General features: G+C 40.3%; 1 protein-coding gene across 1 annotated transcript; it reads left to right on the top strand.

Annotated features, from left to right (window-relative positions):
• The first annotated feature begins 1566 nt into the window (after positions 1 to 1566).
• Positions 1567 to 10610, top strand: LOC139416535 (troponin I, slow skeletal muscle-like). Its single transcript, XM_071165259.1, has 8 exons — positions 1567 to 1620; positions 6055 to 6086; positions 6198 to 6252; positions 7693 to 7824; positions 8492 to 8581; positions 9704 to 9877; positions 10083 to 10167; positions 10279 to 10610. Exons 2-7 carry the CDS (start codon positions 6076 to 6078, stop codon positions 10161 to 10163), a joined length of 543 nt encoding a protein of 180 aa, XP_071021360.1. The 5' UTR covers positions 1567 to 1620; positions 6055 to 6075; the 3' UTR covers positions 10164 to 10167; positions 10279 to 10610.
• The last annotated feature ends 6947 nt before the right edge of the window (positions 10611 to 17557 follow it).

Below are 17557 nucleotides of genomic sequence, written 5' to 3'. Positions count from 1 at the left end.
TCCAAAAAGCAAGTTTTGCAGGCTCTAGTTTTGTCCAATCTTGATTATTGCCCAGTCATGTGGTCCAGTGCTGCAAGGAAAGACCTAGTTAAGCTGCAGCTGGCCCAGAACAGAGTGGCACGTCTTGCTCTTCATTGAGAATCAGAGGGCTGATATGCATACTATGCATGCCAGTCTCTCTTGGCTAAGAGTTGAGGAGAGACTGACTGCATCACTTCTTCTTTTTATAAGAAACATTAATGTGTTGAAAATCCCAAATTGTTTGCATAGTCAACATACACACAGCTCTGACATACACACACTTAGCCCACCAGACATGCCACCAGGGGTCTTTTCACAGTCCCCAAATCCAGAACAAATTCAAGAAAGCGTACAATATTTTATAAAGCCATTATTACATGGAACTTCCATCTCATATTGCTCAAATAAACAGCAAGCCTGGTTTAAAAAAACAGGTAAAACAACACCTCAAGGAACAACGTCGTTCCCCTATTTGACCTAGATAGTTTGTGTATGCATTGATATGTATGCTACGTGTGCCTTTAAAAAACATTTTGTATGTAGTTCTGTCCTTGAGCTGTTCTTGTCTATTCATGTTCTGTATTATGTCATGTTTCAAGTTTGTGTGGACCACAGGAAGAGTAGCTGCTGCTTTCACAGCTAATGGGGATCTTAATAAAATACCAAATATACTCTAGAGAAGTCATTATTTTTGTATATTTTTGTATATAAGTATATAAATGTTTTTAAATATTCTGCTATTTCAACAATACTGTTATCTGTAATTAATGTGTTGTTGGTTCTCCATGTAAAAACAAAGTATGGTGGTCTTTTCTACATGATATCATATTCTTGCAGGACCTTTGCAAAGACCAACACCAAAAGATTGATATTGTAGATGACAAACGATACAATGTTGAAATCAAAGTGGGGAAAAACAATACAGAGTTATGCTATGTTTTAGTATTCCTTATGTCCACATCACCCAACCACAAACCTGTCCACAATCCTGACAAACCCTACATCATCATATTTTACAGTCATTTTTTATGGTAACATTCCTAGCTACAGGGCCTTTGGGAAATATTCAGACCCCTTGACTTTTTCCACATTTTGTTATGTTACAGCCTTATTCTAAAATTGATTCAAAAGTAGTGACAAAGCCAAAAAAAAGTTTTAGACATTTTTGCAAATGTAAAGGACATCCCTATGACAAAACTCCATACTCTGTATAACGTTCTAAAGGTGTAGGTATGATACTGGTCCAGTGAAAGGGTTTAGAGGTGATTGTAGCAATACATGCTACATGTCAACTTGCCACCAACGGGTGGAGTCAGAACCATGAGACAGACTGACAGTGTACCGCCCCAAACGTTCAAGCCCATAAAAGTATTTAATTACAACACTTACCTGCCTGAATAACATTTAGATGCTATGTGCAACAGTAAACGTCAATGTCAGTGGGAGAGTGACTCGGACAGAGAGCAGTCTATTTTAGTGAGCCATTCACACAGGGGTTATAAACTATAAATCTGAATGATATTTCCCCTATGCGCTCTCAGCTACTCTCCCACCCTAAACTCCCTCACTCTCTCCCTCAGACTTTTCTACACCTTAAAGGTAGGGTTTGTCTCAATGACTCCTTTGGCGTAATATGAAGAAACTTACGTTTTTAAAATGTAATCTTCTGTGTGGATGAAATGTATTACATTTTAGGTTTGAAATGAATGCAGGATGAGTTTCGCTGGTTGAGGAGAGCGGTGGAAAACAGTTTGGGAATGTGTAACTTTTCAGCATAGGTCAATTGTATTTATTTCTGCAGGGCTGCTTGAATTCAGAATAGAAATGTATGGTATAAGATGAAGACACATTGGATTAACATTGTTCTGAAGACTGACAGTGAATAGTTAGTGTTAATTAGTTCACATGCCTTGGAATAAGTGGGTTATGGAGTCTTATTGACGCCTATGCAGAGACTCTGGTCAGTTATGGAGAGAAATGTTAACACCGCACATTGTAAAGCTTGAATATTCAACAAATGTTAACAAATGTTACAACAAACCTTTGTTTGTTCTCAAATAAACCAGAGCTGCATTTGAAATTGTTAATAAATTGTTTATTTTGAGTGTTAAAAAAACTCTTATGGATCGGACCTTTTAAAAAAAAAATCTTCTAAAATGACATCCCCAAATATAACTGCCTGTAGCTCAGGAGCTGAAGCAAGGATATGCATATTCTCGATACCATTTTATTTTTTTATTTCACCTTTATTTAACCATGTAAGCTAGTTGAGAACAAGTTCTCATTTAGAACTGCGACCTGGACAAGATAAAGCAAAGCAGTTCGACACATACAACAACACAGAGTTACACATGGAATAAACAAACACAGTCAATAATACAGTAGAAAAAGTATATACATACAGTGTGTGTAAATGAGGTAGGATAAGGGAGGTAAAGGCAATAAATAGGCCATGGTGCCAAAGTAATTACAATATAGCAATTAAACACTGGAATGGTAGATGTGCAGAAGATGACTGTGCAAGTAGAGATACCGGGGTGCAAAGGAGCAAGATAAATAAATAAATACACTATGGGGATGAGGTAGTTGGATGGGCTATTTACTGATGGGCTATGTACAGGTGCAGTGATCTGTGAGCTGCTCTGACGGCTGGTGCTTAAAGCTAGTGAGGGAGATATGAGCCTTCAGCTTTAGTGATTTTTGCAGTTTGTTCCAGTCATTGGCAGCAGAGAACTGGAAGGAAAGGCGGACAAAGGGGGAATTGGCTTCAGGGGTGACCAGTGAGATATACCTGCTGGATCGCGTGCTACGGGTGGGTGCTGCTATGGTGACCAGTGAGCTGAGATAAGACGGGGCTTTACCTAGCAGAGACTTGTAGATGACCTGGAGCCAGTGGGTTTGGCGACGAATATGAAGCGAGGGCCAGCCAACGAGAGCATACAGGTCGCAGTGGTGGTTAGTATATGGGGCTTTGGTGACAAAACAGATGGCACTGTGACAGACTGCATCCAATTTGTTGAGTAGAGTGTTGGAGGCTATTTTGTAAATGACATCGCCAAAGTCGAGGATCGGTAGGATAGTCAGTTTTACAAGGGTATGTTTGGCAGCATGAGTGAATGATGCTTTGTTGCGAATTAGGAAGCCGATTCTAGATTTAATTTTGGATTGGAGATGCTTAATGTGAGTCTGGAAGGAGAGTTTACAGTCTAACCAGACACCTTGGTATTTGTAGTTGTCCACATATTCTAAGTCAGAACCGTCCAGAGTAGTGATACTGGACGGGCGGGCAGGTGCGGGCAGCGATCGGTTGAAGAGCATGCATTTAGTTTTACTTGCATTTAAGAGCAGTTGGAGGCCACGGAAGGAGAGTTATATGGCATTGAAGCTCGTCTGGAGGTTAGTTAACACAGTGTCCAAAGAAGGGCCAGAGGTGTACAGAATGGTGTCGTCTGCGTAGAGGTGGATCAAACAATCCCCAGCAGCAAGTGCAACATCATTGATGTATACAGAGAAGAGAGTCAGGCCGAGAATTGAACCCTGTGGCAGCCCCATAGACACTGCCAGAGGTCCGGACAACATGCCCTCCGAATTGACACACTGAACTCTATCAGAGAAGTAGTTGGTGAAGCAGGCGAGGCAATCATTTTAGAAACCAAGGCTGTTGCCGATAAGAATGTGGTGATTGACAGAGTCGAAAGCCTTGGCCAGGTCGATGAATACGGCTGCACAGTAATGTCTCTTATCAATGGCGGTTATGATATTGTTTAGGAACTTGAGCGTGGCTGAGGTGCACCCATAACCAGCTTCTTTTTTTTTTTTTTTTTAAGGAAACACTTTGAAGTTTGTGGAAATGTGAAATTAAGAATATAACACATTAGATCTGGTAAAAGATAATATAAAGAAAAAACGTGTTTACATTTTAAAAAAAATTCCATCTTTGAAATGCAAGAGAAAGGCCATTATCTGGCTTTAGGACACTTGGCGCAATTTAGATTTTGTTCAGGTGACTGCAGTGTGTGTGCAAAGTTTTAGACTGATCCAATGATCTACTATATTTCTGTTCAAAATGTTGCATCAAGTCTGCCCAAATGTGCTTAATTGGTCAATATATACATTTTCAAGTACATAACTGTGCACTCTCCTCAAACAATAGCATGGCATGTTTTCACTGTATTAGCTACTGTAAATTGGGCAATGCAGTTAGATTAACAACAATTTCTAAGCTTTCTGCCCATATAATATATGTCTATGTCCTGGGAAACGTTCTTGTTACTTACAACATCATGCTAATCACATTAGCGCACATTAGCTCAACTGTCCCGAGGGTGGGACATAGATCTGTAGAGATCTTTAAGAGATTTAAAGTGCAGTGCATGCCCTGACATTTCCCCCAAAAGATGTATATGTGATACAGTTTAGTCGGAAAGTATTCAGACCCCTTGACTAAAATGGTTAAATAAAAAAAGGCCTCATCAATCAACACACCCCATAATGAAAGCAAAACAGGTTTTTAGATTTTTTTGCAAATGTATACATAAAAAAAAATGAAATACCTCGAAATTGAGCTCAGATGCATCCTGTTTCCATTGATAATCCTTGAGATGGGCCTTGGTCCTGGAGGTGACCAAGAACCTGATGGTCACTTTGACAGAGCTGGGAGAACCTTCCAGAAGGACAACTCTCTCTGCAGCACTCCACTAATCAGGCCTTTTTGGCAGGTCTTTATGGCAGAAGCCACGACTCAGTAAAAGGCACATGACAGCCCGCTTGGAGTTTGCCAAAAGGCACCTAAAGGACTCTCAGACCATGAGAAACAAGATTCTCTGGTCTGATGAAACCAAGATTGAACTCTTTGGCCTGAAAACCAAGCGTCAGGTGTAGAGGAAACCTGGCACTTGAGGCTGTAATCGCTGCCAGAGGTGCTTCAACAAAGTACTGAGTAAAGTGTCTGGATACTTATGTAAATGTGATATTTTATTTTGTTATTTTTAATACATTTAGTATTTTTTAAATAAACTGTTTTTGCTTTGTTATTATGGGGTATTGTGTATACATTGAGGGGAAAAAACAATTGAATCAATTTTAGAATAAGTCTGTAACGTAACAACATTTGGAAAAAGTCAAGGTGTCTGAATACTTTCCACATGCACTGTAAATACAGTGGCAGCAGCTAATCCATAATAAATACAAATTAGTTGGGTTATGGACTCTACAAGGTGTCGTAAGCGTTCCACAGGGATGCTGGCCCATGTTGACTCCAATGCTTCCCACAGTTGTGTCAAGTTGGCTGGATTTCCTTTGGGTGGTGGACTATTCTTGATTCACACGGGAAACCGTTGAGCCTGAAAAACCCAGTCGCGTTGCAGTTCTTGACACAAACCACTGCACCTGGCACCTGCTATACTACTGTACCCCTTTCAAAGGCACTTAAATGTTGTCTTACTCATTCACCCTCACATCCTGTGAGCTTCAAATAACAAGAGCCCTCTTCTGCCTTACATACTGAACACATTTCAAATACTTTTCAAATAAAATACCTCAAGTATGGACACAGGCCTCTATTGGACTTGGACACAGGCCTCTATTGGACTTGGACACAGGCCTCTATTGGACTTGGACACAGGCCTCTATTGGACTTGGACACAGGCCTCTATTGGACTTGGACACAGGCTTAACCAGCAGTGCACATTAAATGATCTAAAAGAGGTTCAATGAGGCAACATGTGCACTGGGTGTGTGACATAGCTGATGCAAAGGAGGATACAACCAATCATCAATCCCCATCCTAAGCATTGGCAACAGCTTAATATGTGAAAGATACACTACATTGTATTTGCAATACATTTTTCAACCAAATACATAAAAAAAATAATAAGATTATTACAAAATATATATATATTTTTTAGCACCAGTTGATAAAAAGGCCGACCTGGATCCTCATGAATGGTATGTAAGCCTGAATGTTCTGTTGTTTCGTTTTTTTTGTTTGTGTTGAGGGTGAAAATGCTTTCTTCTCCTACCTCCAAATTTCAGGGCTAAGACAATAAGGGAAACATGGCGGACGCGTAAGTAGTGATGTTTACGTGTGCCTTGGAAAGATGAACCACATCATATAACAGAACAGCCCATCTCCATGTTCTCTATTTCTCCCCCTCTGTCATTTAATGCTGACACAGGCCCAAACCAAAAGAAAAGTCCAAGATCTCCTCAGCCCGACGGTTGGGGTTGAAGGTGAGCATTTTGGCATCCATGGTCAACACAAGAACAAAACTTGTAGTCTTACACTGTCGGAACTAGAATCACAAGCATTTCGCTACACCCGCAATAACATCTGCTAATCACGTGTATGTGACCAATAAGATTTGATTTGATTTGATTTGAGATATGAACAGTGTATAAACCAGTGGAGACTGCTGAGGGGAGACCGACTCATAACAATGGCTGGAATGGAGTCAATGGAATGGCATCAACCACATGGAAACCACATGTTTGATGCGTTTGATACCATTCCATTGACTCCATTCCAGCCATTATTATGAGCCGTCCTCCCCCTCAGCAGCCTCCAATGACATAAACAGAACGCATGTCATAACACGTAGCTCATGTGTAGCTCATGAATCCCGACCTCTTGTGACCTTTTGAACCTATGTTTACATTCCTTTGGATGTTTGTGCTCCTATAAACACGTGTTTGATACAATTCCACTTATTCCGCTCCAGCCATTATCACGAGCCCGTCCTCTCCAATTAAGGTGCCACCAACCTCATGTGGTAGCTTTATGTTTCCTTCCTATAGATCAGATTGCTGACAGTAGCTTTATGTTTCCTTCCTATAGATCAGATTGCTGACAGTAGCTTTATGTTTCCTTCCTATAGATCAGATTGCTGACAGTAGCTTTATGTTTCCTTCCTATAGATCAGATTGCTGACAGTAGCTTTATGTTTCCTTCCTATAGATCAGATTGCTGACAGTAGCTTTATGTTTCCTTCCTATAGATCAGATTGCTGACAGTAGCTTTATGTTTCCTTCCTATAGATCAGATTGCTGACAGTAGCTTTATGTTTCCTTCCTATAGATCAGATTGCTGACAGTAGCTTTATGTTTCCTTCCTATAGATCAGATTGCTGACAGTAGCTTTATGTTTCCTTCCTATAGATCAGATTGCTGACAGTAGCTTTATGTTTCCTTCCTATAGATCAGATTGCTGACAGTAGCTTTATGTTTCCTTCCTCTAGATCAGATTTCTGACTGCAGCTTTATGTTTCCTTCCTATAGATCAGATTGCTGACAGTAGCTTTGTTTCCTTCCTATAGATCAGATTGCTGACAGTAGCTTTATGTTTCCTTCCTCTAGATCAGATTTCTGACTGCAGCTTTATGTTTCCTTCCTATAGATCAGATTGCTGACAGTAGCTTTGTTTCCTTCCTATAGATCAGATTGCTGACAGTAGCTTTATGTTTCCTTCCTATAGATCAGATTTCTGACTGCAGCTTTATGTTTCCTTCCTATAGATCAGATTGCTGACAGTAGCTTTATGTTTCCTTCCTATAGATCAGATTGCTGACAGTAGCTTTATGTTTCCTTCCTATAGATCAGATTGCTGACAGTAGCTTCATGTTTCCTTCCTATAGATCAGATTGCTGACAGTAGCTTTATGTTTCCTTCCTATAGATCAGATTGCTGACAGTAGCTGGCCAGATGCTAGAGGTTGAGACGGAGGAGAAGAAGAGAGAAAGAGAAGAAGCTCTGGCTGAGAGAGTCCCTCCTCTCAAGCTTTCTGGCTTGTCTGTGGATGAGCTCATGGTATTACTTATTTAAACTTCAGTCTGCCAGCAGCATACCACCCTGCAATCCCACTACTGGCTATCCTCTGAAGCTAAGCAGGGTTGGTCCTGGTCTGTCCCTGGATGGGAGACCAGATACTGCTAAACGTGGTGTTGGAGGGCCAGTAGGAGGCACTTTTCTCTGGTCTAAAAAACTATCTTCCTTATTTAGGGTGCTGTCTTTCAGTTGGGATGTTAAAATAGGTATTTTGTGGTCATTAAATATCCCATGGCACTTGTTGTAAGAGTAGGGGCGTTAACCCTGGTGTCCTGGCTAAATTCCCAATATGGCCACCTAATCAGCCCCAGCTTCCAATTAGTTCATTCCTGTAACTATTCCCCAGGTTGTTGCTGTAGATGATAATTTTCCTCAGTAAAATAAGGGATGAAAATATATTTTTTTAAATTTAACTAGGTGGGTCTTGTTGAGATAAAAATCTATTTTTCAAGAGAGACCTTGATATAGACCTAGCTATACACACTGATACTCACATTGACATTGTATACAACAATACTGTTATGAGTGCATTTATGTCGCCATGTGAGGGTGTGCATAATGCATTATAATACATGACAGTTGAAATTCTTTACAGAAAGTGTAACAAAAGAAAATATGATAAATTGGCTGTCTTTTGTTCTCTTGGCAGGATTTGTGCAAAGATCTGCACCGTAAGATCGACGTGGTAGATGAGGAGCGATACGACGTGGGACTGAAAGTAACCAAAACGGACAAGGAGGTAGGATACTCAAAAATAATTTGTAGAAAACAAATAATTGCAGAGGGAAATGACAAAAGATCAGGGGTGTAAAGATGTAAGTAAAAATAATTGAAAGTACTTACACTAAGTATTTTTTTGGGGGGGGTCTTTTATTTTTACTTCACAACATTCCTAAAGAAAATAATGTACTTTTTCCTCCATACATTTTCCCTGTCACCCAAAAGTACTTGTTACATTTTGAATACTTAGAAATTGGTACAATTCACACACTTATCAAGAGAACATCCCATGTCATCCCTACTGCCTCTGATCTGGCGAACTGACTAAACAAAAATGCTTAATTTGTAAATTATGTCTGAGTGTTGGAGAGTGCCCCTGGCTATCTGTAGATTAAAAAAAAAAAACTTAATGTAAGCCATTTGAAATTATTTATACTTTTACTTTAACTTTTGATACTTAAGTATATTTTGGAAGTTACATTTACTTTTGACACTTCAAAACCAAATACTTAATTATTTTTTGTAAAAAAAAAAGAAACATTTTAAAAAGGCCAGGGTTTGGGAAGTCAATGAGAGAAGTGAAAAATTCTTCCTCGGTTGTTAATTTTCTCGAAATGTCTTACGTAGCTGAACATGTCATTACTCCAACCTCATGGAAGTGACAAACAGCTTCATATCAAAGGAGTGCCTTTTATTTGACGGCCTGCACAGGTGCAGTTCAGCGAGAGTTGACCGTTCGACCCGATGACGAGTTTCTGTGTATGAACTTAGCTATCCAACATCGCCATGACATCGCTACAAGCGTGATCAAGGACTTCTATTTCCGTCTTCATTCTGTGCTGTCTTTGATAATACAAAACACTGCCTCCCAACGGCTATGAGTTCACAACATTAATTAAGAGGGAACGTCAGCCACAGTACATACTCGTTGCTGTACAACTGGGAAGATTACGTATCTGTCCCAAATAGCACTCTATTCCCTATATAATGCACTACTTTTAACCAAAGCCCTATAGGGCCTGGGCAAAATTAGTGCACTATAAAGGGAATAGGGTGCCATTTGGGACATTAGCAATGGTCACAGTAAATGTGAAAGCCTGTATTGTGACTGAAAGTTATTATGTCCTCTGTGCTCTGCCAGTGCCATGAGTTGGGTCTGAAGATCATTGAGCTGCAGAGCAAGTTCAAGAAGCCAAGCCTGAAGAGGGTGAAGATCTCAGCTGAGATGATGCTCAGTGTTCTGCTGGGCTCCAAGCACAAAGAGACAATCGACTTCAAGTCCAACCTCAAGACAGTCAAGAAAGCAGAGGAGAAGGTAAGACTGGTCCATGCTCAGTCCGTTGTACTTCGTCAAGATGTCTACTTGCTTTTGCTTGTTATATTGAGGTATTATCACAGACAGTAGAAATCTACGAAGCTCTTCATCTTGAATCCAAATGATGAACCTGTTGTTTATTCTCACGCTAGTTTGTTTGTCAATGACTGATTGAGTGTCAATGATACATTTCTGCTCCCCACAGAAAGAGGAGGTCACCGACTGGCGTCAAAATGTGGATGCCATGTCAGGCATGGAGGGCAGAAAGAAGATGTTTGATGCTTGATAAGGTACACAAAACATTGCATGCACTGAGAAGATCAATTCCTGTAGTCAACACATTGCTACAACACAGAACTGCAATTACATCTGTTTACTTTGGTATATGAAATGTTTTGCAGATTAGTGATGATTATCAAGGAAGGCTTTTCTGATTGGAAATGAAAGAAGTAGAAAAGGAGAGGACAACTGAAGGTATTATAAATGTAAGAGATAACTGAGTGAACACATGGAGAAGAAAGAAAAAGTTATTGAATATATTTGTTATTTTTTGTTACATGAAATCAAAATGTTAATTTAAATAACTATATGAGACTGTTGAAGCAAATATAAATAAAATACGTTTTTATTAAGTATTAATACAATATATATTGTATCTGAGCAAATGCATGTATTTATTTGCAACACCTGTATGCAGAAGTTACAAGACAATAAAAAAAAAATGGTTTGAGTATTTCAAGTGCAGTTTCTTGTTTAATGTACAATACTTCACTACCGCCTGATATCAGTGTTACATTTAGGTCTGAGAAAATTGTCTTGGTCCTCTTGACTAGGTTGGATGGGGAGCGTCTCTGCACGGCTATTTTCAGGTCTCTCCAGAGATGTTCGATTAGGTTCACGTCTGGGGTCTGGCTGGGCCACTCAATGACATTCAGAGACTTGTCCCAAAACCACTCCTGCATTGTCTTGGCTGTGTAGGGTCATTGTCCTGCTGGAAGGTAAACCTTCGCCCTAGTCTAAGGTCCTGAGTGCTCTGGATCAGGTTTTCATCAAGGATCTCTCTGTACTTTGCTCTGTTCATCTTTCCCTCTATCCTGACTAGTCTCCCAGTCCCTGCCGCATGCAACCACCATGCTTCACCGTAGGGATGGTGCCAGGTTTCCTCCAGATGTGATGCTTGGCATTCAGGCCAAAGAGTTCGATATTGGTTTCATCAGACCAGGGAATCTAGTTTCTCAAGGTCTGAGAGTATTTAGGTGCCTTTTGGCCAACTCCAAGCGGGCTGTCATGTGCCTTTGATTGAGGAGTGGCTTCCGTCTGGCTTCCGTCTCTACCATAAAGGCCTGATTGGAGGAGTTCTGCAGATATGGCTGGAAGGTTCTCCCATCTCGACAGAGGAACTCTTGAGTTCTTGGTCACCTCCCTGACCAAGGCCCTTCTCCCCCGATTGCTCAGTTTGTCCGGTTGGCCAGCTCTTGGAAGAGTCTTGGTGGTTCCAAACTTCTTACATTTAAGAATGATGGAGGCCACTGTGTTCTTGGGGACCTTCAATGCTGCATAAATGTTTTGGTACCCTTCCCCAGATCTGTGCCTCGACACAATCCGGAGCTCTCTGAGCTCTACGGACAATTCCTTCGACTTCATGGCTTGGTTTTTGCTCTGACATGCACTGTCAACTGTGGGACCTTATATAGACGGGTGTGTGCCTTTTCTAATCATGTCCAATCATTTGAATTTACCACAGGTGGACTCCAAACAAGTTGTAGAAACATCTCAAGGATGATCAATGGAAACAGGATGCACCTGAGCTCAATTCCGAGTCGCATAGCTAAGGGTCGGAATACTTATGTAAATAAAGTATTTATGTTTTTTATTTTGTATAAATTGTTTTCACTTTGTCATTACGGGGTACTGTGTGTAGATTGATGAGGGGAAAAGTATCTAATCCATTTTGGAATAAGGCTGTAATGTAACAAAATGTAGAAAAAGTCAAGGGGTCTGAATACTTTACGAATGCACTGCATACTAATGTATTACTGCATCTGCATATCCCCCATCAAGAGTTAGAAGTGTTTCACCATGTACAGTCTGACCTATTAATTAATAAATCAATCATCTTTTGAGCTCAAGTGCAAATTGAACTGCTTGTCAAATGATTATGGGGGCATTATGGATTGCTGTGGTTGAGATTCAAAAAAATGTTCATTTTGTGGACAACAGGACAATACATTTAATACACACTCAATATACAGGATAGAAATACTGTACATCCAGAATCCCTTACTTACGAAAACATGTTAAAAAAAAAAGATTTCTAATTTGTGCAACTTAGAATATTGTGCCAGTCACTGCCAGGTACACAAAACAAAACATGAAAGTCCTTGGGAACATTCAACTCTTATAATACAGATAAGGTTAACTCAAATCTGTGTGGTCATTGTTATTTTCCGAATTACATGGCTTTGTACAGTTGTGTGACATAGACCAAATCCTCTGAAATGCTCTTAGTTGTGTACACCACGTATAATGTATCACTTACATAAACGTTATTACACTCTCACATGTAGTACAACCACTTAAACTGAAATCAAGTCACTTCATCGAGTTTGTCCCCCTTCGGTCAGTCACTGTGTATGAACAGACAACCTTACAGGTGAAAAGACACACGCAATTAGCATCCACAGACCAGAGATTGGGATCTGCAGCATTTCACAGCAAGAATGGTGAGGACAGTGAGTCTATTTTAGTGAACACCTCAACGCGAGGCCGAGAATCTATGTATCTACACACTTTCCGTCCCTCCAGCCTCGCATAGACGACTAGTAACGTTACAGTAGGTTTTCCTCAAATGAAAGGTACGTTTCCAGTACTAATGTTTTGAAAGTGGCTTGCTGTCAGTATGAGTAGTCACCCCAACAAAGAGAGGTCAAGTTGAAGTAGTAAATAGGAAGTTTGACCACTTGATTTACTCGAGGATTGTTTTAGTTTGCCAACAATTTCTATTGCAATCATTTTTTTTTTTTTTACAATTGGATATTTTATGAATTATCGAAATACCAGAAAATTGTTATGTTATTTGTGTTACCTATCCTATTTTTGTGAGATGTTACAGAAGATAGCTAACCAATTAAGCTATTTATATGTACAATTTATGCAATCTAAAGTCTACAATAATTAAAAGGAGATCTCTTGGGAGAATACCTTCATAAACGAAATTATAAACCTACATAAAAGCATTATTTAATCAATGCCCCAAATACTAAATTCTAGTGAGATAGGTTTCTAAATACTAATAATATTGAATAAAAACTACATTAAATAAAGACCAAATACTAGTCAGACAGATTCATTGTGTTAACAGTACTGACTTCCATTGATTATTTAATGATTCCTAGATCATCTTATTTTCTGTAGTTGTATCATATGTTCTATAAACAGTCAATTGTTGTAGTTCTGAACGGCAGGTAGCCTAGTGGTTAGAGTGTTGGGCCACTAACCAGAAAGGTTGCTAGATCAAATCCCTGAGCTGACGAGGTACAAATCTGTCATTCTGCTCCTGAACAAGGCAGTTAACCCATTTGTTCCTAGGCTGTCATTGTAAATACAAATTTGTTCTTAACTGACTAGTTAAAGGTAAAATGAAAAAAAACAAGCCAAAATGTAAATTGATAACCTGGCAGAATTAATATGAATGTCTTCCAAACCAACAACATGTTTTTAGAACGTTGAAATACATTTTTGCAAGCTCATCACTTGTATTGTCCAAAATATAGTGACATAGTTGAAAATATAGTGACATAGTTGAGAAAAACAATATTTTAGTCCATTTTAGTCATGTTTTTCATTGACGGGGGACACACAGAACCGTAGCCATGTCTGAAGCGTAAGAATCCATGTCTTACGCTATAATAACAATATAAATATGATCATCCTCCTCTTTGTCTATTTTTCATCTTTATCTCAAATTTACTGTCTGTCCAGGCCGGTAAGTTCATTTTCATATTCAAACCGGGACAAATTAACCCTGCTCCTGTAGTTGACTATTGTGACAGGTCTAATGTCACTCACAATCATTTATGCCTCATTGCCCTAGGCTAGAAGTAGCCGGTGGAACAGAACACAAATCGTGTCATGTCAGGATCTTATGTTGTGGATTTTTTGGGGGGGACTATACAGACAACTAATTTGAGGCAGGGATAAAAATCTTATGTATACTGTCCATAAAACATAATTAATACTTAAATAAGAACATATTGATCATTTATATTATTGTTTATTCCATGTTCAACAATGTGCTCAAGACACCTTTTCTTCCCTGATTTCAGCCAAAACCAAAGTCAATGATCTCTCTGCATATCACAGACTCTTGAAGGTAGCTTTTGTGTGTTATTTAACTGCAGCTGTACAAGAAGCTTATCCATAATGTGTGTGTGTTGTAATTTGTGGGTAATATGTTGTACATAGATGTACTTTATATAAAACATAATGCAAATTATGCTACTATTATACTCAGGGTTGGACGGATTACTTGAAAAATGTAATCAGTTACTGTAATTAGTAAGGCAATCAATTGGTTTACTCGAAATGAAATTACATTACTAATTACTTTTGGATTCCTTCCTTGGTGAGCCAGCATCTGCCTCATCAGTTTATGCTGATCAGTTCCCTCTTTAACTCTACCCACCCAACCCCCCAGAATCCTTGGTCAAGTGATGGCTCAACTTCCTGCTGCATCTCTGGATGAAATGACTTCACTGGTCAGTTTCACTGTCAGGTTTCAGGGAAAGCTTTCCCAACCCTCATTTTTTAATTGTGAAATTATAGGCTTATAGACAAATCAAAGTGTATTGGTTGCGTATACAGTTTAGCAGACGTTATAGTGGGTGCAGTGAAATTCTTATGTTACTAGCCCCAAACAATGTAGTAAAATGTCAAACAAGCACACACAAAAAAATCTAAAAAATAAAACAACAAGAAATCAAGAAATGTCCGAACAAATCCAATTAACAACTCAAATAGCACTGCAGCAGTTATCCAATCTACAGTGCATTTGGAAATGATTCAGACCCCTTCACTTTTTCCACATTGTTACGTTACAGCCTTGTTCTAAAATGTATTATATAAAAATGTTTCTTCATCAATCTAAACATAATAACAAAACAGCAATACCTTTCAAAATAAAAAACAGCAATACCTGATTTACAGAAGTATTCAGACCCTTTGCTATGCGACTCGAAATTGAGCTCAGGTGCATCCCGCCCCCATTCTCATCGACAGGGCTGTAGTGGAGCAGGTTGAGAGCTTCAAGTTCCTCGGTGTCCACATCAACAACAAACTAGAATGGTCCAAACACACCAAGACAGTCGTGAAGAGGGCACGGCAAAGCCTATTCCCCCTCAGGAAACTAAAAAGATTTGGCATGGGTCCTGAGATCCTCATAAGTTTCTACAACATTGAGAGCATGGTTGCATCACTGCCTGGTATGGCAATAGCTCAGGATCTGACCGCAAGGCCACTACAGAGGGTAGTGCGTACGGCCCAGTACATCACGTGGGCTAAGCTGCCTGCCATCCAGGACCTCTTCACCAGGCGGTGTCAGAGGAAGGTCCTAAAAATTGTCAAAGACCCCAGCCACAGACTGTTCCCTCTACTACCACGTGGCAAGCGGTACCGGAGTGCCAAGTCTAGGACAAAAAGGCTTCTCAACTGTTTTTACCACCAAGCCAATAGACTCCTGAACAGGTAATCAAATGGCTACCCTGACTGTTTGCATTTTGTGCCCCCCCCAACCCTGTTTTTACGCTCCTGCTAATCTCTGTTTATCATATATGCATAGTCACTTTAACTATACATCCATGTACATACTACCTCAATTGGGTCGACCAACCAGTGCTATCGCACATTGGCTAACCGGACCATCTGCATTGTGTCCCGCCACCCACCACCCGCCAGCCCCTCTTTTACGCTACTGCTACTCTCTGTTCATCATATATGCATAGTCACTTTAACCATATCTACATGTACATACTACCTCAATCAGCCTGACTTACCGGTGTCTGTATGTAGCCTCGCTACTTTTATAGCCTGTCTTTTTACTGTTGTTTTATTTCTTTACTTACCTATTGTTCACCTAACACCTTTTTTGCACTATTGGTTAGAGCCTGTAAGTAAGCATTTCACTGTAAGGTGACCTGTTGTATTCGGCGCACGTGACAAATAAACTTTGATTTGATTTGATCATCCTTGAGATGTTTCTACAACTTGGAGTCCACCTGTGGTAAATTCAATTTATTGGATATGATTTGGAAAGGCACACACCTGTCTATATAAGTTCCCACAGTTGACAGTGCATGTCAGTTCAAAAGCCAAGCCATGAGGTCGAGGGAATTGTCCGTAGAGCCCCCGAGACATGGTTGTGTCGAGCCACAGATCTGGGCAAGAGTACCAAAACATTTTTGCAGCATTGAAGGTCCCCAAGAACAAAGTGTCCTCCATTACTTTTAAATGGAAGAAGTTTGGAACCACCAAGACTCTTCCTAGAGCTGGTCGCCTGGCCAAACTGAGCAATTGGGTGAGAAGGGCCTTGGTCAGGGAGGTGACCAAGAACCCGATGGTTAATCTGACAGAGCTCCAGAGTTCATCTGTGGAGATGGGAGAACCTTCCAGAAGATAAAAACAAACATGAGCTGGCGCACACCCAGAATTATGGTTTGTGTGAAGGTGCTGACTAACAGCGAATAAACTATAAACTATCAAAACAAAGAATGTCACACACTCCATGTGTAATCTCCCAGCAATTTACTGGGTATTTACCAACGTTTCAGCATCACTGTGCCTTCTTCAAGGTGCTGCACAGTGATGCCGAAACGTTGGTAAATAGGTCAATTAAATTGCTGAGAGATTACACATGGAGTGTGCGACTTTCTTTATTTTGATAGTTATATGTTGTCCAGAAGGACAACATCTCTACAGCACTCCACCAATCAGGCCTTTATGGTAGAGTGGCCAGACGGAAGACATTCCTCAGTAAAGGCACATGACAGCCCACTTGGAGATTGCTAAAAGTTACCTAAAGGACTCTCAGACCATGAGAAACAAGATTCTCTGGTCTGATGAAACCAAAATTGAACTCTTTGGCCTGAATGCCATGCGTCACGTCTGGAGGAAACCTGGCACCATCCTTACGGTGAAGCATGGTGGTGGCAGCATCGTGCTGTGGGGATGTTTTTCAGCGGCAGGAACTGGGAGACTAGTCTGGACCGCGGGAAAGATGAACGGAGCAAAGTATAGAGAGATCCTTGATGAAAACCTGCTCCAAAGCGCTCAGGACCTGAGACTGGGGCGAAGGTTCACCTTCCAACAGGACAAGGACCCTAAGCACACGGCCAAGACAACGCAGGAGTGGCTTTGGGATAAGTCTCTGAATGTCCTTGAGTAGCCCAGCTAGAACCCGGACTTGAACCCGAACGAATATCTCTGGAGAGACCTGAAAATAGCTGTGCAGTGACGCTCCCTGTCCAACCTGACAGAGCTTGAGAGGATCTGCAGAGAAAAATGGGAGAAACTCCCCAAATACAGGTATGCCAAGCTTGCCAAAGGTGCTTCAACAAAGTACTGAGTAAAGGGTCTGAATATTTATGTAAATGTGATATTTCAGCTGTTGTTTTTTTGTGCATTTGC

The sequence above is a fragment of the Oncorhynchus clarkii genome, chromosome 1 (assembly GCF_045791955.1).
Source record: "Oncorhynchus clarkii lewisi isolate Uvic-CL-2024 chromosome 1, UVic_Ocla_1.0, whole genome shotgun sequence".
NCBI classification, from domain to species: Eukaryota; Metazoa; Chordata; class Actinopteri; order Salmoniformes; family Salmonidae; genus Oncorhynchus; species Oncorhynchus clarkii.
Note: the sequence above shows the minus strand (reverse complement) of the source record. Positions and strands in the feature narration are given on the sequence as shown.

Coding starts and splice junctions, on each gene's coding strand:
- LOC139416535 (XM_071165259.1), top strand. Junction 7,825..8,491: donor TGTCTGTGGATGAGCTCATG/GTATTACTTATT, acceptor TTCTCTTGGCAG/GATTTGTGCAAAGATCTGCA. Junction 9,878..10,082: donor TCAAGAAAGCAGAGGAGAAG/GTAAGACTGGTC, acceptor TGCTCCCCACAG/AAAGAGGAGGTCACCGACTG.